Source organism: Alosa alosa, chromosome 1 (genome assembly GCF_017589495.1).
Source record: "Alosa alosa isolate M-15738 ecotype Scorff River chromosome 1, AALO_Geno_1.1, whole genome shotgun sequence".
In the NCBI taxonomy this organism is placed as follows: domain Eukaryota; kingdom Metazoa; phylum Chordata; class Actinopteri; order Clupeiformes; family Clupeidae; genus Alosa; species Alosa alosa.
The window spans coordinates 5,112,923-5,139,284 of NC_063189.1; the positions used below are offsets into that span (position 1 = coordinate 5,112,923).

General features: G+C 39.6%; 1 protein-coding gene across 7 annotated transcripts; it reads left to right on the forward strand.

Moving 5' to 3' along the window:
• Nucleotides 1-3,982: 3,982 nt before the first annotated feature.
• Nucleotides 3,983-18,186, forward strand: LOC125302718. 7 transcript variants are annotated; one of them, XM_048256074.1, is made up of 5 exons: nt 3,983-4,496; nt 7,830-7,924; nt 8,084-8,197; nt 12,644-14,523; nt 14,809-18,186. In XM_048256074.1, the coding sequence occupies exons 3-5, from the start codon at nt 8,098-8,100 to the stop codon at nt 17,143-17,145; spliced, it is 4,317 nt and encodes a 1,438-aa protein (XP_048112031.1). In that variant the 5' UTR covers nt 3,983-4,496; nt 7,830-7,924; nt 8,084-8,097; the 3' UTR covers nt 17,146-18,186. The 7 variants fall into 7 exon arrangements, with proteins under 7 accessions (XP_048112031.1, XP_048112022.1, XP_048112019.1 ...); XM_048256065.1 differs by having other exon boundaries at nt 3,984-4,496; nt 12,644-14,571; nt 14,857-18,186; XM_048256062.1 differs by having other exon boundaries at nt 3,984-4,496; nt 12,644-14,401; nt 14,687-18,186.
• Nucleotides 18,187-26,362: the final 8,176 nt, after the last annotated feature.

The following is a 26,362-nucleotide window of genomic DNA, read 5'->3' on the forward strand; positions in this document are numbered from 1 at the left end:
TCGTGGTAAAGATGGGCTAAAAGACTGTAGACTGACGGAAATGTAGGCATACAAAACGCAGCTGCTAGAATTCTAACAAAAACAAAAACAAGCGAGCATATTAGGCCTACTCCAGTCTTAAGGTCCTTACACTGGCTTCCAGTCAGCTACAGAATTGATTTTAAAGTATTACTTCTTGTTTTTAAAGCATTTAATGGCATTGGCCCAAATTACATACACGACTTGTTCAAACAGTATATCCCAAATAAACCACTCAGGTCTCAAAACAAAAAACTTTTAATGGAGCCCACCACTAAAACCAAATGTGGTGAAGCAGCTTTTAGTGTGTATGCAGCTAAACTTTGGAACAGACAACCTGATGAAATTAAAGATGCTCCAACGGTTTCTGTTTTTAAAAACAGACTTAAGACAAAGCTTTTTAATGATGCATATTACTACATTTTAAAAAGTTTTTTTTATTTATTTTTTATTTTTATTGTTTGTTTTATCTTGAATTTGACTATTTATTTCTTATCTTTTGGATTTTATCTTCTTTTTATCCTTTATTTGACTATTTATCTTCTACCCTTGTTTTCTACCCAGCATTTGATCTTCTATTTATATTTTATTCTTCATCTTGCTTTAACTTTTTATCTTGTTTTTCTGATAAACTGTTCATTAGCATCTGTAAAAGCACATTGAAATGCTCTTATTGTATGAAATGCGCTATATAAATAAATCTGCCTTGCCTTGCCTTGCCTTACAAAACATCAAGTCATATTCATGCACAAGCCAACTAATATACAGTAACCTATACGATAGGCTACTGGAAGACATTAAAGATAATTAGTTAATGTAGCTATAATGTTCCAAAATGTACCAGCAATGTAGTATAGCCTACAGGAATAAAATATTTCCAGCAACAGCCCTGTTTATTTTGTGTTGTTTCAGTTGTCCTACAGTGATTAACGTCTACAACAATAGGTAATTAGCTCTTTACACATAGGCTTCAGTAACTGTTTGGTGCTGCTGTCAGTTGAGCATTGTATAGTTTAAATGTAGCCTATTGAATAATTTGAAATGATACTTTGAATTCAAGCAGAAACTCTTCTTTAATAATTGCTTGTATAGCCTAGGCTATTTGAATATGGAAATCATGTGCTCCATGGCTACCTCTGATCAGTCAGAGTGATAGCCAATGAGGCCTACATCACTTTCAGTGCTCCATGACAGTTAAAAATATATGCATATTTAAGGGTAATGCAAAGATTTTGTATTTAATTAGGTGTGCCCGACCGATTTGAGGGCCGCTTGGGCCAAATATGCCAGGGCCGATTTTTGGTCCCAGTCCGCCCCTGGTGGGCCCCTTGTAATAAAGTTGGTTAAGCTTAATTAATATATTAGTAATATATACACAGACAGATTATAATATTATATCTACACAGATTAGTAATATACACAGACAGACAAAGCTAATGACATGAAGAATGTTTACACAGTAGCTTGTGTCTCACAGTCTGAAAATCCTAATACATCCATTACATTGCATTACATTACATTACATTACATTTGGCTGACACATTTTTAACCAAAGCGACAAACAACATGGCAGACAGTTTAAGTTTTAAAGCTTTATTAATTTTTAGTTTATTAATGTTTTCATTATGACCATGAGTTCATACACACTGAGTCTGTCTTATGTGACTAGCTGTTAACTCTGCTAGCAACTTTCCATGCATTCAGTGCAGTTTAAATGAGTGTGCATGGAAAGTGCAATTCAGCATTTACTGCAGCATTATGTTTATGCATTACCTCCGTATGCTCTACGTCTGTGAATGTTTAGTGAGTCTCTTAGAATATTAATTAACTGTCATTCTGTGCACCTGACCATTCCATGTCGCATGTCTCCATTGCTAGTAGGGCTGACAGTGATGCTATATGAATGATGCCCATTCAACTTAGTGTACTCTTCTTATTTTGCTTGTGTAGATCCTGAAGGCTTGTTTTCTTTTAACTTTTCCTAAAGGAATAAATGTGATGAGCCAATTTTGGTCTCAGTCCCTTCACTGTCTGACTAATAGTTATATATTACTAATTAAGCTTAACCATCTTTATTATAAGGGTCCCCAATACTGATAGGGTCCTATGGGTAGTGGTTCATATTGGGATAGGCAGAAGCACAGTTTAATAACAATTAGTTAAATAATAATAATGTCATTAACTTTTATATTAACATATAGTTTGTAAATAAACATTTAACATGTCAATGATGTAATAACTGTTAATTAGTGCCAAAATGACATTTAGTTAACTAAAACAAATATTAATACAATATTATTTTATGTAAACAACTAATATTTAATTAATAATGAAAAAACTATTAACTTGTGGCAAATAGATATTTTAGTAACAATTAACAAATATTAACAAAGGGTTAATGGCTAGTTTGCCATTTATTATGGCACCTTATTATAAAGTGTTACCGAATATGTTTGTAATGGTAAAATATTTGTAACTGTAGGATGATTTGTAACTGTAAAAATGATCCATACCCGTAGAAAAAAGATTTGTAAGTGTAGGGTATTTGTAATATCGACAATTAATTGTACAGATAATTTTTACAGTTACAAATAATTTTTAGTTTCAAAACGTGACACACACACGTACAAAACATAAAAATTTGTTCATAAAAATGACTGACATACAGTAACATTAAAAAAATCAAAATGCTCAGTCAAATTTGCAAGAAACATGATTTCCAACTTCATATTACCAAACCCGAGAAATTATTCTTGTCTGTTGGGTAGGTATGTTTCACCTTAGTTGGGTAGGTGTGTTTCACCTTAGTTGGGTAGGTGTGTTTCACCTTTGGAGAATTGAAACTGCCCTTCTTTACAGTTACACAGACACAGTGTCGGACCTTCTTGATCCAATCTTCCAAATCAGTACACTACTGCTCCTTACACTACAACAGGGGTCTCACACTCAAATGAGCTGGGGGCCAGTTCTGCCAAAGTCATCTGATTGGAGGGCCACGTCAGAATAATACAAAAAAAGAACAGCTATTTCTGAAAATGCAATTCCCCCCCAAAAAAAAAACATACTAACACAAAACTGTAAACAGAAAGTGCAAGTCTTTTTATCTCTTTTTAGACATATGTGCCAGCAACCTTAGCTTATAAATAAAATCATGATACAATATATATTAATACAAATGATAAAAAACAAAAAAACATAAAAACAGGTATGTCACACCAAACAAAAATATTTTCCTCTCGTAACTTATTTAATCCTTTAGGCGCCAGGGTTAAGAAAACAACACCATTGGATTTTTATATCAACATTTCAAAAGGCTAAGGCTTGAAAATGGTCAGAGATAAAGTTCTACTGTAAATGTAAAAATCTCTGAGTATATCAAACGTTTGTGGAGGGGGTAAATGTACCCATCTAATCTGCCACTGGATGGTAAGCACCTCAAATTATGCACCTTTCAGTAAATACTGGATGTTGAACATATTTGAGCAGGTTTACCTTCTTTTTTGGCATATTACCCACATAACAAATTAACAGGAAAACAGTAGGCCTAAGATGCAAAACAACAATAGTAAACTATTACTATAACCACAAACCGTTATTACAGGCCTACAATAAAGTAGCCTGGTCAAATCAGTTCCAATCGCGGGTGACTTTGTAGTTCTTCAGAGCCCTATTTTTACTACCCCTGCTGTCTGTACCATGTCCATTACGGACACTATCATCACGATTAGCACTGCCAACTCCAGCTATGTTGGGCAGAGGCTAATAAGCATGGTATGCTTAGTGGACACCGTCGTATACGCAAAAGACGCACCTCCATTCACAGACGCACCGTGACTATCACTGTCAAATAGTCAGTGTCAATAGACGATCGATCATAATCTCCAAAAGGCAGATATTCTCCTTCAGAATTTGAATAGGGGAATAACATAGCCTACCGAAGACTTCATCACACGTGAACTTTTTTTCAACATTTGGTGTAGGCCTATATTTCTGCTTCAATTTGTGCAAATCTATGGCCTGCATCGTTTCCGCGTCATTATACAAACAAATGCACGTCTTCGTGTTTCTCGTGTGTAGGCTAATACAAGTATTTCCTGAAAACTTTGTGCAGCGAATTTGGGCTTGAATCAAAGCTCTGGATGCCTAGCAACTAGAGGAGGAGTATCTATCTTCTATTTTAATCAGTGCCATTGTTTGTCGCAATTAAAAGGGCCGAATTACATTATTATTTTGACATTAGGTCGCGGGCCGGTAGTTTGAGACCCCTGCACTGCAGCCTACACTACGCTCTTTACACACTTAACTTTCAGTTTCATTTCTGCCTCTCCACTGAAATAAGTTTCATTTTCTGCTCCTCCACTAATATAAGTTTCACTCTGCTTCCCCACTTGATAAAGCCGTTTTCCTCAGCTAGCTGCCATTTCACTCCACGGGACAGAAGACACACTTAGGAGGAGAGAAAGTTTCAGCTGTAACAGGTCAGTCCTGCACTGTGTTCAACTTTAGGGCTACTCGGCTGGCTCTTCATGTGAATGAATTTGTATGTTTTAATGTTTTAACGAATAAGACAAAATAATTGGTTCATGAAAAAGACCAGAGAGTCAGAATTTGAAAGGTTGGCTTTATCAGTAGCCTAGTGTAGGCTACTATGCTTTCAACCAGTAGGCCTAAGGCAGTGGTTCTCAAATGGGGGTAGGCTACACGTAACCCTGGGGTAAGATTTTAAAATATACATATATTTAAAAAGTAGAATCCATGCAAAAATACTTTAAAAACAATTATTTAATTAATATTTCAGGAAAATGTAAGTTCATAAAATGAATTTTATATTTCAGTAGGCTATTCAATTTAATTATCCTAAAAACCCAGAGTCCCCCCCATACCAGGATGGTTCGACCCAACCTGTTACATCGCCATCACCTGTCAGTCACTGTCAAAACTGAAATGATGGAGTCGTGGTTGAAGTGTAGCGGTAATTCTTGTGAAAACTTGTGATGGCACAGTACTCTGTTTCACAGTACTCTATTTTTTTCTCAACTAAAAATGCTTTGCGCTGGTTAGGGGGTACTTGGCTGAAAAAATATTTCACAGGGGGTACATCACTGAAAAAAGGTTGAGAACCACTGGACTAGGCTACAACTGAAAATTGTGTATTTTGAATACTGACTAAACAAAGAAATAAAACAAAAAAACAATGGCATTATTTAATCCATGAAGCTCAAAGAAGCTGAGGTTAGCCCCAGATTCGAAAAGTGGTGGAGTTAAATTTCGATTCCACCTTTAAAAATGCATTTTCTGCCGCCAGGTGGCAGTGTTGACCACATTTCCAAGATTACACAGGCATTCGCCAGCTGAGCAGGCACTCTTCACAGAATAACCTTTTTTTTGGTGACTCCATTCTTGAATCCTTTGATAAATTATATATTTTATATAATAAATCAGTAGCCTAGATATTGTACTTATTAGGACTTGTCATTAATTTTCTCATTTTTCGTATAAATAACAAAAAAATGCACACCCTCCATGGTGCTGGGAAGGAAAAATAAACTAAGAAAAACGTAGTTACCGCACACTCTATTTTTTTTCTTTTTCTTTTTATCCCAACGTTTTGGCCTGTCAGCCTTTGTCAAGGTTCCTAAAGTAGATACTAGCAAATCCAGTTTTAAAGCACCTGGTGTCAAACAAGAGCATTCTGGGTATCCGAGGTGTGTAATTAAGCTAGATCCAAACAATCCATTATGGTGCAAATACTTACAACATATAAAGGGAGCCTATCATTAAGACGTTATCCAGAAGCAAGAGTGCTCATAAATTACAACATTTACAAAATTGACAAAACAACCATTATACAACAATTGGGTTCTATGGAACTATTTATTTGTTTCTGATTGGCCGAGAGACGTTCCATGAGTTGGAATATCCCTGGACATTTCAACTCAGACTTTGCACAGCCAATAATAAATCACTCCGCGATACAATGCGAAGATTTGATACAATGTTTTCATCCCAGCTCTCCACTATTTCAAGCAATGGGTTACTCCTTAGCAAACCATAACGAAACAGTGCTTCACCACATCTGTGGATTAAGCCACACAGTCAACTCAATGTAAGTAAGATAAACGAGGATGCTAATTGTTCTTAGCATTGATTTATAGATAGATAGATTTATTATTAGCTGTGCAAAGTCTGAGTTGAAATGTCCAGGGATATTCCAACTCATGGAACGCCTCTCGCCAATCAGAAACAAATAAATAGTTCCATAGAACCCAATTGTTGTATAATTAAGCAATATAGCACAGTGAGAGTGGGATTGGTCATGGATATTCCCGCGGCTGTTGTTCGCCGTAGCCTCGTTTCTGACGGCAACAACAGCCGGAATATCCATGACCAACCCCACTCTCACTCGTGCTATATTGCTTAAGCATACATCATATCAAACACTTCAAGTTGCATTTTAGTAAAATTACTTGTCTATTGACTAATCACAAGTTACATAATAAATACACATCATTAAGTTCCATTCATTAAGTTATTTCAGTATATTATATAAATTGTGTCTTTATCTAATTCATCATAGTCAATAATTATATCAAATGCATGTTTTCCTCAGTACAAATAAATCACAAATATTGTCACTTCCAATCAGATCCAACAATTTATGTCCACATTCAAACATGTCCGTATAAAGTTTCTTTTAAATAAGTCTATTTCTTTTAAATAAGTCTATTGTTAGATTCTCTGGTTGTTGCGTTGTGTTTTAGTTCTAATGTCTGTATTGAAGATGGTCAATAAAGCTTGACAGCGGGATCAGGATCAGCGATTAGATGATGATTTATTGTAGATGGTACAACAATGAATAACAGCACACAGGCTAAGTCCCCATCAGTAAAACTGTGCAGAGTCCTCATGCAGAAAATGTGTCAGAATATTATTATTTTTTTCAAAGATTTTTGCCACGATGGATGACTCAAAATGCCCCCTGTGGTCATCTACTTGTCATTGAACAGAGAGGTGCAGAGAGGTCCTAACAAGTCCTGTATCTGTACAGTAGGAAGAAAATTCCATGGCATCCTGGTCCGTATCGTCAAATTAGCAGGCGTGTTTGATTTTGCAGCCTGTACAGATCTGGCTGAATCTTTCAATACAGTCATTACATTTAGCTAGATCTGTGCAGCGCTGATTCGATCGAACGGGCCCGCTGATTCCAGTAAACATTGCTTTACTAAAACGTGTGTGTGACAAGCAGAGTATAGCCTACATTCAACTGCACTTGCCTAATATTTGAACTCATTCAAATTGAAATTAATTTCACTGTGATCTCACAGGCTACGAGAAAACAGTTTTACATTAGTTACACTATAACACTGGTGACCCTGTCCATGTTTTGCTGATTTCTCACTGTTTTTTTTTATTATTATTTTTTGCCATTTGGAAAAGATTCAGATTTTTGGATTTCTTGATATCAACTTGGCATCATGGTTTTAAATATACACGGCACTTCAAAAATAGCCAACTGGCGTCTTATCTGCACACATTTTGAGCTATCAGCGTGTATGTCAACGCCACGTAAACATACACGGCACTTATTGTCTCACTTCCGAGTGTATGTCAATGCCAAGTATATGGCGCCCTCTAGGGTTAGGGTTAGGGTTATGGTTAGGCAATGCCGTTGATAAACACGCCAAAATGCTATTATGCGTTAGATAACACGCTAGTGGCCATTGGCGTGTCATACGCAGTTCATGATATCAGTCTGGATCTTCTGAGTATTGGACTGTTTTTATGAACTGTGATCCTACCCTGCTTTTCAGATTCCTTTGTCATTAAAGTCTCTTTTTATATCAATTCCTGTGTCTGCTATTGGGTCCAATCCTCGGACTGTGACGGTATGGTAATCATGGGAGGGGTGAGGCTCTCACATCTGCATTTGGCAACTGAGCCAATGCCTCTAACACAATGAGATAGTCCACAATATGGCACAAGGCATTTGACGAGTGTGTTAACGTCTTGTGTTCCCACTCAGAGAACTGAGGTTATATACATAATCATATGTTTCGTTTTCCAGCTGAAATCAACACCATGGCCTCATGTGGAGATGATACCATAGAGACAGCAGCCCTGGGAAGACCATTCCAGCTCGGGATGCTGTACGACTGCCGAAAAGATGCGCTTATTCCAGGTAGGACCTCATGGATGCAGAGCTGCCAACCCTCACGCATTGGTGATTGGTGTAAGAGTGCGTGGAGCCAATCAAAATGAATGAATCTCACTTTCAATGTGTGAGAGTTGGCAGCTCTGTGGATGTGTTGACTAAACTAGTTAATATGGTAACAACCTGTATGTTATTGATGTGTGCATTGTGTGTTCTTTGTGTGTGCCTATTAACTTGCTCCACCAATAGCTGCAGCGCATGAATTGTTGTGTCAGTCATTGGCTGCGGGGAGGCTGGCAGAGTAGCTGGGGGCAGGGGCGCCGGGTTATCAGAATTGTTACATTAAAGGAGAAGTTCGGTGTGATATTGACCTAATATAAAGTGTGTTAAAACATGATATCGAGTGTGAACTCATAGCTCATCTCGGCTTGTCCCCTGCACTCCAAAATCTGGCGCTAGTTAGCCAATGCTTCCAACAGGTTTTCAAAGTAGGTGCCTCGGGCATCGGCCTAGCCATGCAAATAAATCACTGTTTTACACCATTTAGGAGGCTCAAAGTAGCTCCACACTTCATTGGTAGACTTCCGAGGGCCCTGACATTTAAAACGAGACATTGAGAAGTTTACCGTTCGCCGCCATCTTGAATTTAGTCACGATAAGTCGAGCGACGAGTACGAATTAACAGGTTTGATAAGGGATCAGATTCCAAAAATAACTAGAAAATGTAATTTCGAGGAAATTACCAGTGCATGAAAATATAAACATACTGTATATTAACATAAAATGCAAAACAAACTTTTATTTGATAACAGTTGGCAGAAGTCATAGTTGATAACAACTGACAGTTGAAATGGCTGAACAGTTAAATAGTTGAGTAGTTTAAAAAGTTAAATAGAGATAGTGTAATGGATGTTGATAGACAGAAAGTTGAATGGATGTTGATAGGCAGATTGTTTAATGGATGTTGATGGGATAGTTTAATGGGTAGATGAGTGAATGGTTTGTATAGGATGAATGGATAGAAAGTTGGATGGAATGTGCCTTATATCCTTGTAGAATGGAGATACACAGAGAGAGTTGGCCTAATTGAGCAGAAAGCAGTTGATACAGGTGCAATCAGTTTAACTAGCTTTTTGATGGGACCTAGTTGAGCAGTTGGAAGTTGATACAGGTGCAAATCAAGTTAATTAGCCCATTATGATGTCATAGTCCCCATATAAAGTCTATGGGGAAAAATAAGCTTGTTTTTTGTTAATATCTCAAAAAGTATAAAGTTTACAAAAGTGAAAAATACATTCCTCAAGTGTCCTTTTCAAGACCTACGTTACAAAGTTTGAACGAAGTTTCTACATTAAACGGTTGAAGCTGAATTAGACGCAGAAATTTGGTGGGAAGAATAACTAAAAAATGTAATTTTGAGGAAATTACCAGTGCATGAAAATATAAACATACTGTATATTAACATAAAATGCCAAACAAACTTTTATGTGGAAACAGTTGGCAGGAGTCATAGTTGATAACAACTGACAGTTGAAATGGCTGAACAGTTAAATAGTTGAGTAGTTTAAATAGTTAAACTAGAAAATGTAATTTCGAGGAAATTACCAGTGCATGAAAATATAAACATACTGTATATTAACATAAAATGCCAAACAAACTTTTATTTGGAAACAGTTGGCAGGAGTCATAGTTGATAACAACTGACAGTTGAAATGGCTGAACAGTTAAATAGTTGAGTAGTTTAAATAGTTAAATTATTTAATAGTGAATTATTGTAGTGATTATATTTATTTTGAAACAGTTGTGGGCAGAGGAAATAGTAGTCTTAAGAGAGCCAGATTGTATGCTTAAAGCCTGAGACAGAGTATATAGTTTAAAAGTTGAATGTAGATAGTGTGATGGATGTTGATAGACAGAAAGTTGAATGGATGTTGATAGGCAGATTGTTTAATGGATGTTGATGTATAGTTTAATGGGTGGATGAGTGAATGGTTTGAAGAGGATGAATGGATAGGAAGTTGGATGGAATATGCCTTATATCCTTGTAGAATGGAGAGACACAGAGAGTTGGCCTAGTTAAGCAGAAAGCAGTTGATACAGGTGCAATCAGTTTAACTGGCCCTTTGATGGGTCCTAGTAGTGAGCAGCTGGAAGTTGATACAGGTGCAAATCAAGTTAATTAGTCCATTGTGATGTCATAGTCTAATGCAAAGTCTATGGGGAAAAATAAGCTTGTTTTTTATTAATATCTCAAAAAGTATAAAGTTTACAAAAGTGAAAAATACATTCCCCACGTGTCCTTTTCAAGACCTACGTTACAAAGTTTGAACGAAGTTTCTACGTTAAACGGTTGAAGCTGAATTAGACAAGAAATTTGGTGGGAAGAATAACTAGAAAATGTAATTTCGAGGAAATTACCAGTGCATGAAAATATAAACATACCGTATATTAACATAAAATGGCAAACAAACTTTTATTTGGAAACAGTTGGCAGGAGTCATAGTTGATAACAATTGACAGTTAAATAGTTGAGTAGTTTAAATACTTAAATTATTTAATAGTGAATTATTGTAGTGAGGACATGTATTTTGAAACAGTTGTGGGCAGTGGAAATAGTAGTCTTAAGAGAGCCAGATTGTATGCTTAAAGCCTGAGACAGAGTATATAGTTTAAAAGTTGAATGTAGATAGTGTAATGGATGTTGATAGACAGAAAGTTGAATGGATGTTGATAGGCAGATTGTTTAATGGATGTTGATGTATAGTTTAATGGGTGGATGAGTGAATGGTTTGAAGAGAATGAATGGATAGAAAGTTGGATGGAATGTGCCTTATATCCGTGTAGAATGGAGAGACACAGAGAGGGCCTAGTTAAGCAGAAAGCAGTTGATACAGGTGCAATCAGTTTAACTGGCCCTTTGATGGGTCCTAGTTGAGCAGCTGGAAGTTGATACAGGTGCAAATCAAGTTAATTAGTCCATTGTGATGTCATATTGCTAATGTAAAGTCTATGGGGAAAAATAAGCTTGTTTTTTGTTAATATCTCAAAAAGTATAAAGTTTACAAAAGTGAAAAATACATTCCTCAAGTGTCCTTTTCAAGACCTATGTTGAGCTCAATGCAAATCAAACCAGCTAATAGGCTAACTGAAATAACACCCATGCCAATCTCTAGGTATGGTGAAGGGTATGTGATGATGTGGGGCTATTTTAATTCCAAAGGCCAAGGTAACTTTATCAGGATGCACAGTATTCTGGATCCATGAAATAACTGGCCTTAAAAAATAAAAATCTGCCTGTCTCTATGGGAATTTAACATAGGGGTGGGAATACTTATGACCCCTGTATTTTAAGGAAGAACATTTATTTTTTTATGATACATTATTCATTCACTAAGAAAATTGGTGTCCTTAAAGGTTAGATATTTCCTCATTTTTCACTTAAGGCATTAAGATCAATTTCCAAAAGATGATTTTATATTCCTCTTTTCAGTCAACTTTAGCATGGGTGCTAATACTTTTGGCCATCACTGTATATAGGGTCAAAAGGTCATATGACCAGAAAAGACGTAGACACTCTACAAAAGGTGACCATCTGCACATCAACACAGTAGAAAGGAAAGGAAAAATAAAATAAAAAATAATGTATAATAAATATACAGTGACATTCACATCAGTACATCACTATAAAAACAGGTGAAATTGATGTCTTCATTTAGACCTTGATATTCCCTGGCATTCAGGCGATGTATCCAGAAAGACTCTCGTTGGTTTAACCTCTGTAACCTATTGCCACACCTCACCATAGGTCTGACATGCTCAATGCCCTGTATAGTTAAAAAGGAGTCGTTCTTATTATGGTACTTGTTAAAGTGTCTAGCCATGGGTTAATCTTTATTCACCACTCTGATGGCATATTTGTGTTCGGCAAGACGGTCCCTTAAGCGTCTTTTTGTGCAGCCGACATAAAAGAAACCCTCCTCACAAGGACATGCCAAACAATAGATTACAAATTACAGTCACAGTTACAATTACAGTTGTGTTACAATTAATAAAATCCCTCAGTTCTTATGTATTGTTGGTTCTTGCGTCCAGAAAACATTTGGATTGGTTAACATTGGCACAATGGGGGCAATGCCTACATTTAAAAGTACCTACAGGTTTTCTAAGCCAAGAGTCTTTTAGCTCAGGTGGGAGGTATGAGCACATCAATTTATCCCTAAGAGTAGGCACACGTCTGAACGATACCACTGGAGGTTCAGGAAACACTTGGCTATCACTCTCAATGATCGACCAGTTTTTCCTTACGATGTTTTTAATTTTTGCCGCATGTCTACTGTACTGTAACCAAACCATTATCTTAAATAGTCTAATATCATGCTAAAGTCGCACATGAATCTTCAAGCAAGCAAAATTATGCTTTGAAGTAAATAAAGTGTTTATTGACTTTTCATTGTTTAACTAATTTTTCAACAGGTATAACCTTGTGGGATCAAGAACAACTACAGAAGAATACAAGTGTGCAGCAACAAATTAAAACGGAATTTGATGTCATAACATCAGATACAATGGAGGAGAAGTCAAATTCATTAAAGATCTCCGGCTCAATGAAACTAAGTCTCTTGGGAGGTCTGGTGGATGTGGGAGGATCAGCTAAATATTTCCAAGACACAAAGAAATCTCACAAACAAGCACGTGTGATTCTTCAGTACAAAACAACAACACAATTTGAAACATTAACAATGTCTTACCTGGCTCGTGGACAAGTGTCTCATCCTAACGTGTTTGAAGATGACACTGCCACTCATGTCGTCACAGCCATCTTGTACGGAGCTAGTGCCTACTTTGTGTTTGACAGAGAATCATCATCAGAGGATAAGAAGGAACAAGTGGAGGGGGAGGTTAACATCACCTTCAATAAACTGAAAAACCTCACAGTAGATGCTGATGCCTCTTTCAACATGGATGAAAGAGAGAAATCAGCAGTTGACAAATTTAGCTGCACATTTCACAGAGATTTTAAGTTACCCACCAACCCAACGTCCTTCAGTGATGCTGTGAGAGTTTACAGAGACCTTCCAAACATGCTGGGAGAGAATGGAGAACATGCTGTTCCACTCAGGGTGTGGCTGTACCCTCTCTGGAAGTTGGATTCAAGAGCTGCAAGACTGGTAAGAGACATCAGCAATGACCTGATCAGATATTCTTCAGACACCATAGAGAGTTTTACCAAGACAGAGATCAGATGCAGAGACATACTGAAAGACACTGCAGCTGCAGCATTTCCCACATTGGCAAAGAATGTTGAGAATTACATGCAGATGTGCCATCAGTACAAGCTGGACTTCATGCACAAGCTCGGGTCAGTGCTTCCTTCGATCCGAGGGGGTGTGAAAGAGGGGAGTGCCCTATTAGACATTCTGAAGGCGCATGAGAGTTCTCCATTCAACAGCAAAGACCTGGATCACTGGCTTACAAACAAGGAGAAGGAATCAGAAACACTGAAATCCTTCCTCAAGCAACTGAATAAACTGGATGTACAAATGTATGTGGATTTGGATGACCTCTTGAATGATGTAAATGTCAAAAATGTTGTGAGCTTTTCATTTACCTCTCTAGATGAGCCTGATCATTTCCTGTTGAAACTGTCAAATGACCTCAAGCCATTGGGAATGTTGAAAACGTCTGATGTAGAATCATCAGATCTACAGGGTAGAAACAATGATTGGCTGTCCAGTGATATTAGACAAAAAATGAGGGGACAGTTGAAACTGTTTGAAGAGCTGAAGAGGATGAGCACCAGTGATGACACCAAATTCATAGTTGTTTCAAAATACGATGAGAGTCATCCTGGTGCATGTATTTTCATATATGAAGATGGAAATGATGATGCAATCCGCTTTGTTCCTCCATCAAAACCTGCCACTCCAACCACTACTGGTGTTTCATATGACAGTGTAACAGTTCAGGTGTCTGACCCAGACTCTGCCACTGTAGAGTACCGAGTAGAATACAGAGAGAAACAGAATCAGGAGACTGAATGGAAATCCCACCCAGTGGAGAGGAACCAAGGGGCAGTAACTCTATCAGGACTGAAGCCAGAGACAGAGTATGAGATCAGAACCACAGCTGTGGGCAAACTCGGCTATGCTGTCGGCAGTGACATCTGCAGAGCTGTAACTCTCTCAGTAGTCCGCCCACCAAATCAGCTAAAAGTCTCTGAAGTGAAGACAAATTGTATCTCCCTAACATGGAGCATCCCATCTGACCAAACATGTGAATCCTTAAAAGAGTATGTCATTGAATACAGAACAAAACAGGAGACCAAATGGAAATCCCACCCAGTGCAGAAGAACCAAAAGGCAGTGACTCTATCAGGACTGAAGCCAGAGACTGAGTATGAGATCAGAGCCACAGCTGTGAGTAAATTCAGGTACACTGTCAGCAGTGAGGTATGCAGAGCCGTAACCCAAACAGTGTGCCCACCAAATCAGCTAAAAGTCTCTAAAGTGAAGACAAATTGTATCTCCCTAACATGGAGCATCCCATCTGACCAAACATGTGACTTTGTAAAAGAGTATGTCATTGAATACAGAACAAAACAGGAGACTGAATGGAAATCCCACCCAGTGCAGAAGAACCAAAAGGCAGTGACTCTATCAGGACTGAAGCCAGAGACTGAGTATGAGATCAGAGCCACAGCTGTGGGCAAACTCGGCTACATCACTGTCAGCAGTGATGTCTGCAGAGCTGTAACTCTCACAGCAGTTCCATCAAAACCTGCCACTCCAAAGACCCCTGATGTTTCACATGACAGCATAATAGTTCAGGTAATAGTTCAGGTGTCTGACCCAGACTCTGCCACTGTAGAGTACCGAGTAGAATACAGAGAGAAACAGAATCAGGAGACTGAATGGAAATCCCACCCAGTGCAGAGGAACCAAGAGGCAGTAACTCTGTCAGGACTTAAGCCACAGACTGAGTATGAGATCAGAGTCACAGCTGTGGGCAAACTTGGGTACGCTGTCAGCAGTGACATTTGCAGAGCTGTAACTCTCATAGCAGTTGGTCCACCAACTGAGGTAAAAGTGACTGAAGTGAAAGCAACCTCTATCACCCTGACATGGAGCTCCCCATCTGTTCAACACTGTGAATCAGTAAAGCGATACATCATTGAGTTCAGGGAGGAGAGCAGAAATCAGTGGCAGACCAAACATACCAAGAAGGAGATGTACTTTTACACCCTGAAAAACCTTAAAGGGAACACAACCTACTCCATCAGGATGTGCACAGATGTTGGTGTTGGAGTAAGTGAACCTGGTGAAGAATTACAGATTAAAACTAAGAAAGGACCACTGGATAGAACAAAGTTCACTCCCCTGCCAGGTAATCCATCAGTCTACCTATATAAGCCAACCGGAGGTGGCAATCTCAACAAAAAGGTTTTTGGAAGTGCACCAGTCAAAAACCTATCAAACAAAACCATCATGGTTGTTGGAGCTACTGGATCTGGCAAGACCACCCTCATCAACGGCATGATCAACTACACACTTGGAGTCGAGTGGGAGGACAACTGGAGGTTTAAACTGATAAATGAAGAAACCAGCAAAACACAGGCATGCAGTCAGACTTCAAACGTGACAGCCTATCAGATTCACCACACAGATGAATTCCAAGTTCCATATTCTCTCACCATCATCGACACTCCAGGGTTTGGGGACACCAGAGGAATCAAACAAGACAAAGAAATCACAGAAAAAATAAGAAACTTTTTCTCAGTCAAGGGTGGAATTGATAGCATTGATGCAGTGTGTTTTGTAGTGCAGTCTGCATTGGCTCGTCTAACACACACACAGAAGTACATCTTTGATGCCATCCTCTCCATTTTTGGGAAGGACATCGCCAGCAACATCATTGCTCTGGTCACCTTTGCTGATGGCAAATCACCCCCAGTACTGGAGGCAATCAAAGCTGCTGACATCCCATGTGCTACTAACCCAGATGGCTCCCTTCTTCATTTCAAATTCAACAACTCTGTGCTTTTTGCAAAAAATACAGAAGCCAGCAGTGATGAGGACAACTTTGATTACATGTTCTGGAAAATGGGCAAAGTCAGCATGAACAAATTCTTCACTCATCTAGCCAGCATGCAACCCCAGAGTCTGACCCTGACAAAAGAAGTTCTTCAAGAGCGCAGAGAGCTTGAGGCGACTGTTGAGGGGTTGCAGCCTATGATACGAAAAGGTTTGTCCAAACTGGAGGAAATAAACACCACAAAAGCTGCACTGCAAAACCACGAGACCCACATGAAGGCAAATGAGGACTTTGAATTTGAAGTAGAGGTAGAACATTCTGAGAAGATTGATATTCCATCAGGAAAATTCATCACCAACTGCCATGGGTGCAACTATACGTGCCACTATCCTTGTTATATACCAAAAGATGAGGACAAAAGTGGGTGTTCTGCCATGAAAAATGGAAGCTGCATAGTGTGTCCAGGAAAATGCCATTGGACTAAGCATTTCAACATGACCTACCGATGGGACACAACACGTGTGACAGAGAAGCGGACGTATCAGGAACTGAAGAGTAAATATGAGACGGCACTGGGAGAGAAGATGAGCATGGAGAAAATAGTTAAACAGCTGGAAGTAGAATATGAGCAGGTGCAGGGGAAAGTTGTTAAAATTATGGACACTGTAACTAAATGCCTGAGACGCCTGTCAGAGATTGCCCTTCGTCCAGATCCTTTGTCTACTCCAGATTACATTGATCTCCTGATACTGTCAGAGGAGCGGGAGGCCAAACCTGGTTTTATGGAGCGTATTAAAGAGTTACAGGAAGTAAGACAAGGTGCAGTTCTCCTGCAGAAGGTGGCAGAGAGAGTAGATCTAACTGCAAAAGAGAAGTCAAAATGGCAGAAGATTAAGTCAAATGTCAAGGGGCTTTTCACTGATTTTTTGTCACACTTTGAATGATATGTCTTCTGACCAGCAGAATGTGACATTTAATATACAGATTTAATCTTTGTGTTTTTGCAGTATATATTCAGTAGTTGCAGTCTATATGTACAATCCTGTTAACCTTGCACCCCTGAAGGTCTGCAACCCATAATGAAACGGTCCATGAAATAATTAACTAGAAATGATAAAACTGTGCTGTATCGTTAATGCATAGATCATTTACACCAATATACAAATAGCTTAGTGTGTGTCCATTACTCCCACCCACGTTATCTTTGTCCAGTAGAAACCCTGATATGATATGACGGGGACACATCATGTCTAAGGGTCTGAACTTTTCTTGCTGTTTCTTTTTATCTAGCTAACAAGCACCGATAAATAGTCTGTTAACATTCTCAAGAGATGCTGAGTGTCAGGTGAAAGAAAGCTGTCTGGGTGATGTTTGTGATGTAAGTCAAAAGAGACAGAGAGTTCATAAAAATGGTCTGAAATATTTAGATGATTTTTAAAAAAAAAAAATGGCATCTAAGAGTATAAATGCTAATAGGTTGATCTGTCATGATTATTTGGGGGTCCTTGGAAAATGTTCTGCTGTTATACTGTACATATGGGTTTATGTAATACATCTTTTTAGTCAACTTTACCAATAAATTGTGGAGGGTCCTGTACTTGATCGTTTCTTGTTGGTTATGAGTACTTAGCAGAAACTTTTATTGTCTTCACACACTTTAGTCTTGTTTAATGGACTCGTGTATCCTGTTCTAATAACTGTCAACTGAATTCAAAGCTTAAATAGAATTGCTGACTCACAGCACAGATGATGCTGATATCTGCTCCATGTTGTGGGATTTATTGGGCATTTAGCAGTCGAAAAATTGATGAGAATAACGAGTGTTTATGACAGTGAGTGGTATATGTTTGTGCGTGTGTATCTGTGTGTGTGTGTGTGTGTGTGTGTGTATGTGTGTGCGTGTGTGAGAGAGTGATTGATTGATTGTTTTTAATAAGAAACTTCTGTTCTACCATAATGTTAATAAAGAATTTTAAGCAATCAAATCAATGAAAAACGAATTGTCTTTGTACGTTATCTGTGAAAAGAATAAACACCATAAAGCAAAACAATAAAGCCACAGGGCTGGATAAATAATAATAAATAAACAATAAAGCCACAGGGCTGGATAAATAATAATAAATAAACAATAAAGCCACAGGGCTGGATAAATAATAATAAATAAACAATAAAGCCACAGGGCTGGATAAATAATAATAAATAAACAATAAAGCCACAGGGCTGGTTTCACTGTGGTCCTTGAAAAATGTGAGCTTGGTAGTGCGTTCAAACCATTGTTTGCGGGTGTAAGCATGTGTTTTTAAGTGTATGTACTGTACGTATGTGCATATGAGTGATATGCAAAATACAGAATACAGTCATTCATACAGTCCAAGCATCACACACACAGTACATCCATACAACATAAAACAAGAGTAGAAAGTGCAGCTACTGCTCAGCCAGGGATGATTTATAATTCCCAATAGTGCCAATTTGTTATGACTCTTGTCTTTAGCAGATGCTTTTGTCCAAAGCGACTTACAGAATATGGATCTTACAATAGTAAAAAATGAACAGTAAACAATTTTTGAATGTTGGTCAGCCAACACATTAAGCAAAACCGTAATAATAACAATAATGCAAAGTAGTAATAAGAACAATAATATCAATAAATATCAATAATGAAACTCAACAAATACCATAAATATACAAACTATAAGTCTAAGAATTAATTAAGTGCAAGCTGAACAGATACAGTAAGTCTTTAGACCCCTCTTGAAAGATCCAAAACTATCGCAGGAATGCAGAACACTAGAGGCAACCTATTGCACCAACTAGGAATCACTGAGGGAAAGTCTTGAATTTGACCTCCATAGTGTTTATGGCCGGTTGACATAACAGTTCAGCAAACAGTTGTAGTGTGCACATCCCACCTTCTGGCATCATTTGCCTGAAGAAGACCCAGCAGGGTCGAAACGTTGCAATAAATAATTGGGAGTCAATAGCAGTGTTGCGGACATTATATTTTTTCAAATCGGTTGACATAACAGACCGTCATCAGAGGACTGCAGTAGGCGATTGGGAATCAGAGCTGGATTGTAAGGGGGGAAAGAGAGCAGGGGACAAACATGCTCCTCACGGATGATGAGCGTTGCCCGCTCACAGGTTTGCGCGTGTATGAACAAAAGACAGGCTGGTGAAGCAATGGTACTGTTACGAGAAACAATGATTAATCTGACTCCATATAATTAAGAACTCGACCTTGAATAATTACCAAGTAGGCTAGTTTATCAACTATAGCTGAACATTGGCATACGAGAATAGAGATATGGTGGGAGAATTAACAATTTATTTAACCAGTAAGCTTAAAAGATAGATGTGACCAATAGCACTTGCCATTTGCGCCATTTAAAATTTCAGCCACAGCCAGCCAATAATTTTGTAAGCCAAATTAAGGTGCCATCTGATAAATTTAGGCTGAGCCAGCTAGAATTATTTCCATCAAATAATACTTCTATCACATAGACATACACACACAAATAAACAACAATAAACAATAAACTAGATCTATTTTCACACTGGATTCACCACAACACACACTGTAGCCTATAAGGCAAAATGTGACTGTCCTGTATGTAAGATATGCAGGCTCTGAGGCAGTTAAAGAGTCCGTGGCACACCGATCACATACACTTCAGAGAGAAACAGACAGCGCTCTCTGTGACAGAACTGTGGTGACGGTCATAAGATATCTCAATACTCTCAAGTGAATATAATAAGGCGCACAAAAAGTCAATTCTAGTGCCCCGTTGGCTCTGCTGAATAATCCTGAACCTAAAGACTTGACCCATGACTTAAATACAGTATAAGGACACATAATAGAAGCATAAATAAGACATATAAGGACATTAACTAGGCTACGTACAGTATGAATATAAATCTATTTGTCTATCTCTGTCTGTGTACACACAGTACATATACTGTAGGATATATAAACCATGATGTTTGCACTGTCTATTATTAACCTACAGAGGGCAGTGAGTGTGCATCTCTCTATGTCCAGTTGTGAGGACTGATGTGCTTGTGAGTGGGTGGTTGCCAGGGAAATCTCCACCTGCCCTGCCCTACTCACACCTCTGTCATGACAACGCCTTATGTCAAACTTATATTTTGATATTAATGATTTTAAACATTTCACTGATGCTCGCATCATCTAAGGTTTTACATGAGCTAGCACTTCCCTCACAGAGTCCGTTAAAGCTGAAAGACAGTAGCAGTAGACTCACCCAAGCAACCACCTGAGGGGAGTGTGTAGTGTAGTACAGGGAGTGTCCACCAGAGAGTGTGTAGTGCAGTACAGAGAGTGTCCACCAGAGGGAGTGTGTAGTGCAGTACAGACACAGCAAGTATTTGCAAACAGCCTTTTAAAACAGAGACAACAACTAGCACCAACCAACACCAACTGGAATACTTAATACCTAATGAGTTAAGATAAGTGGTGTAGTCTAGTTAGCTGTAGTGGGTATACTGTGATGTAGTCTAGCAAATGTTAATACCTTTCCATGCCTATTTTAAGTGGGTATACTGAGATGGTGATGCTTTTGAAGTGGGTATACTGCGTAGTCCTGTGTATCATGTAGACTCCACCACTGGTTAAGACTGAGCAACAACTTTCCAACTTTTAAACGTAAACTCAAAACATGGATTTAGGCAAACCACACTTGTAATTACATCTCTAATATGTACACTCTTATTATTTCCCCAAAGTAAAGTGTATTCAGCTATCTAACCTATATATTTTCTAAAAGCCCATACTCTCTAGATGTGACATAGCAGGAGTTTGGATTTGACCGAACCACTTTCAGTCGTTTGCCTCGATCTAATCCTATATTATATACTGTAGGTGAAAAAGTGCACGACGGATACATTTTAGCCTATGTAATTCATGGAAAGCTAAATTATCCATCTAAACTGTATATTTTCTATCCATCCATCTACAGTACATATGATATAACATAGATTAAGACATATCCTATCATCCCACACACTTGCATACACCTACCTACACATGTATGCAATTACTGCAATGGGCTTTTCACAGGCCTTCCTGAAAGACTATCAAACAGCTTCAGGTGATGCAAAACGCAGCAGCTAGGGTTCTCAAGAAAACTAAAATAATTCAACACATTATTCCAATTCTGAAATCCCTGCACTAGTTTCATAGAATTTACTTTAAAGCACTAGTTAGTTTATTAGTTGTTCCCCTTAGAAAAAATCTTTTTCACATTTTCCACACCGCTTTTCATACATTGTTACAGGCACATGATGGCACATACATGGTCACAGACATAGGAATGACAAATACAGACATACACATTTCATACACCATAGACATTTGACACAGACATAATGTTGGGGGTTCATGGGGAAAACATATATTATTGCACTGCATATATTTATCACTACTGCTTATAAATCACTAAATGAAGCAGGACCTAATTACCTTTCAAACATTCTTCAGCAGTAGGCTACACATCTTTCCTCTCAGGTCTCAGGAGAAAAAACAGTTAGTAAAACCTGCTTTCACCTTACCTCTCAGGTCTCAGGAGAAAAAACAGTTAGTAAAACCTGCTGTTAGAACTAAACAGTGAAGGAGTTTTTATCTGTTATGCTGTTCAGCTCTTCAGATCAGATGATATAAAAAAGGTCCAAACTGAAAGGTCCAAACTGACTAGACTCAAGACCAAACTGTTATCAGATACCTTCAGCTAACTGATCAAATACACTTCATGCTATCATTGAATTCTGCATGTCTTTTTATTATTCTACCTTGTGTCTTTAAAGTTTTCATTTTACTTTACTTTTGAAACTATTCTTTAAAGGTGCCCTGCCACACAAAAACGTTTTTACTTGTATTTTTTTAAATATGTTTAGGTCCATTTGTGTTTGTGATGTTGTGAATGTGAAAATGAACAGCTAACTCCTCTGTCAGCTCTAGCCACTGAAAAGAAATAAGCGGAGAAATCAGGCCAATTGCAAAAGTTCTTCAGATTGACGTGGAATTGATGAGCTCATTACTATTCATGAGCTCGCCCAGTTCAGACCACGCCCACAAAATTCGTTTAGCTCTGTGACAGTTTTCGTAGGCCTATGCAAGGATGGCTGAATGTCAACGGGCTTGTGCGCTATGCACGAATAGAACTTCAACAATTTTGCCCCGAGAACACAGACTTGAGGATCAAATGGCTTCAGTTAATTTTTTGGAACAATGCCACAGGCTTTGCAAAAAGGTTGCTGTTGAAGCCTGGAGCAGTAGGCTACCCTCACGGCAGTCTACGACCAGTGCCCAGTCCGTAAGTAAAACGTTATTGTCAACTCAAGGAAATGTTATGTTATACAGGTTTAATGCACTCACTAGCCTAGCAGGTTTAATACCCATTTGGACAATGCTCGCACTCGCTAGCCAAGCTAAGTTCATGCCATCTACCATCGTGATAAAAAGAAACAATTTGATAGCCAATGGAGCCAAATTTACAATGCCCTCAGAACCCCCTTTACTTATGTTTTTGTTGTTGTTGTGTATGTGAATGTGGATCATGTGCCGGGTGTATGGGCGGTGTGGGTTAATGGTGTTAATAGGGGCGGGTGTGGGTTAATAGGGGCGTGTGTGGGTTACTAGGGGCGGGTGTGGGTTAATAGGGGCGGTGTGTGGGTTAATAGGGGGGTTAATAGGGTGTGTGGGGAGAGGTGAGGGGTGGGTTAATAGGGGGGGAAGGTGGGTGGAAGGGGGGTTAATAGGGGCGGGTGTGGGAGAGGTGGGTGGAAGGGAGGTGGGTTAATAGGGGCGGGTGTGGGAGAGGTGGGTGGAAGGTAGGGTGGGTTGGGGGAAGGGAGGTGGGTTAATAGGGGCGGGTGTGGGAGAGGTGGGTGGAAGGGAGGTGGGTTAATAGGGGTGTGGGAGGGGTGGGGGAGAGGTGGGTTGGGGGAAAGGGAGGGGGTGGGGTTGGGGAAGGTGGGGAAGGGAGGGTGGGTTAATAGGGGCGGGTGTGGGAGAGGTGGGTGGAAGGTGGGTTGGGGGAAGGGAGGTGGGTTTGGGGGTGGGTGTGGGAAGGGAGGTGGGTTGGGGGAATAGGTGGGAGGGTGTGGGAGGTGGAAGGGAGGTGGGTGGGGGAAGGGAGGTGGGTTAATAGGGGGTGGGTGTGGGAGAGGTGGGTGGAAGGTAGGGTGGGTTGGGGAAGGGAGGTGGGTTAATAGGGGCGGGTGGGGAGGTGGGTGGAAGGGAGGTGGGTTGGGGGGAGGGAGGTGGGTTAATAGGGGCGGTTAATAGAGGTGGGTGTGGGGAGGGTTAATAGGGTGGAAAGGTAAGGTAGGTGGGTTGGGGGAAGGGAGGTGGGTTAATAGGGGCGGGTGTGGGAGAGGTGGGTGGAAGGGAGGTGGGTTGGGGGAAGGGAGGTGGGTTAATAGGGGCGGGTGTGGGAGAGGTGGGTGGAAGGGAGGGTGGGTTGGGGGAAGGGAGGTGGGTTAATAGGGGCGGGTGTGGGAGAGGTGGGTGGAAGGTAGGGTGGGTTGGGAAGGGAGGTGGGTTAATAGGGGCGGGTGTGGGAGAGGTGGGTGGAAGGGAGGTGGGTTGGGGGAAGGGGAGGTTGTGGGAATAGAGGTGGGGGAAGGGAGGTGGGTTGGGGAAGGGAGGTGGGTTAATAGGGGCGGGTGTGGGAGAGGTGGGTGGAAGGTAGGTGGGTTGGGGGGAAGGGAGGTGGGTTAATAGGGTGTGGGAGGTGGGTGGAAGGGAGGGTGGGTTGGGGAAGGGAGGTGGGTTAATAGGGGCGGGTGTGGGGGAGAGGTGGGTGGAAGGTAGGGTGGGTTGGGGGGAGGTGGGTTGGCAGGGGTGGGTCGGTATAACCAATAATAAGCCAATCTGATAGCCAATCAGAGTCAAGCAGCTTAGCTCGTTGAATATTAATGACAACTGGCGCAAATCCAGCTGAGTCTTCCTGCAGGCTGGGATGTGCACAAAGTCTCCTTGAAAGAGAACTTCAGACATTACCACAAGTAATGAAATACGTGTGCAGGGCACCTTTAACTATTGAAACCACTCATGCGTTTAGCAATGTAGTGCAGATTATATGAAGTTTTATATGAATCTGTAGTGCAGATTATATGAAGTTTTATTGGTGTTGAACAGAAGACTGCAAGTGAAACTGGTATTCAGGTCATTTGCGTTCCAGCTGCCATATGCCCCTCACTTGTAGGCCACTGGGTTAATAATAATAATAATAATAATAATAATAATAATAATAATAATAATACATTTTATTTAAAAACGCCTTTCAGGACACCCAAGGTCACTTCACAGATAAAACAAATAGAAGGGAAAAAATATATATATATATATATATAAAATATATATATATATATAGTCCATTTAGCCATATCACAGTCCATAGGCTAGTCTAAAAAGAAAGGTTTTCAGTTCCTTTTTAAACTGGGCAGTGGATTCACACTGCCTGATGTTGTTTGGAAGTGAGTTCCATAGCTTTGGGGCTGTGTGGGAGAACGCTCTCTCCAATGGTGCTGAGGATCATCATGGGCACCTTGAGCAGACCAGCTGATGAGGATCGCAGCGAGCGGGAAGGGGTTGGTGATATAATTGGGAGCAAGGTTATGCAGGGCCTTATATGTCAACAGTAAGATCTTAAACTGGACTCTCTGGGTAACTGGTAACCAGTGTAGCTGCAACAGTACAGGTGTTATGTGGTTTGTGGACTTTGTGCCTGTTACTATCCTGGCTGCAGAGTTCTGGATTATTTGGAGGCGGTGGAGTGATTTCTGTGGAATGCCAGATGGATGGTAGGCACATCTTGACCAGGCTTGTCGTAACAGGGTCCAACTGACAGGTGGAGGAGTTGCACCACCGAAAAATCTTGAAGTTGATGCCACCGAAAAATCTCACAGCACAGGCACACCTTAAAGCAACACCAAAGAGTTTTTTATACCTTAAAATGTTTCCAAAATTGTTTCAGTGGTTCATCAACTTGTAACAGGGTGAACGGCAATTCTGCATTCGCTTCGCAGCCAATTGGCTACAGTGCCGGCCCGAGCCTTTTGGGGGCCCTAAGCAGAATTTGATTTGGGGGCCCCCTCCCACAACGCAGAGTCACCTGTGCTTGGCGATAATTGACAACTTCACACTATAGTGTCATATTATAAATTAATACAGTGAGGTTATGTATTAATACAGTGACTGATTATGAACTACTGTCCCCCTGGACACAGATGCATAAGGACTCGGTAAGCTCATTCAGTAATCCATCCTTGCTGACATGCCAAAAATGTTTTGGGGCTCCGCTCTACACTTCTGGCCCCATGTGCTTGGTAAACCAATGTATTAGTTGTTATTTACACCAACCCTGTCACCTTTTAATCTTAGAGGGTACTAAAATCACAGATTTATTTGAAACATTCATATTCAAAGTGAAGCACTAAGGGTGGTTTACTGAAGTTGAATTGACAAATAACAAAATACAACAGCATTTGTATTTGTTGTAAACAAGTACATCCGCTTAATGACTTGTTTTTCAACAGATTTGCAGAACAAATCCGCAAAATGTGCATTAAATGATCAATCTTCAACTACAAAAATAAAACCAAAATAGACAAACATTAATAATAATGACAAAAAAAAAATGTCCCAAAGAATAGATACTTATTCCTACTTGCTTCCTGGCTTTCAGGTATCTGCAGCTCTGCAGTGGACCTAACCTGCAATGATTAAATAAATACATAAATAAATAAAACAAAAACTATGTTAAATGTGTCATGTCATATTAACAGGCTATGTACCATTTGCCATCAAGAAAACCTCACCTTCTGTGTCATCAGCCATGGAGGCAGACACTTGATGAGGTAGAGTTAAGTAGTGGTAGAGATGTGCTCTAAAGTACTTCAACAGTGTCTCTGAAAAAAAAAAAAAATATTGCATAAGTGCATATTTGATCGAGCAGAATGAGTTTATTTTGCTATCATTACTTACACTCATCAACAAGCAATTCCACATGTAACAATTCATATTCTATTGGCAAATGAGGCATAATCAAAAGTAACGCTTAACATGGTGATCTACTGCAGCCTAAATATTAGGGTAGCACCGCTACATCACTTGCCACTATCTTAATCAAATGTAAG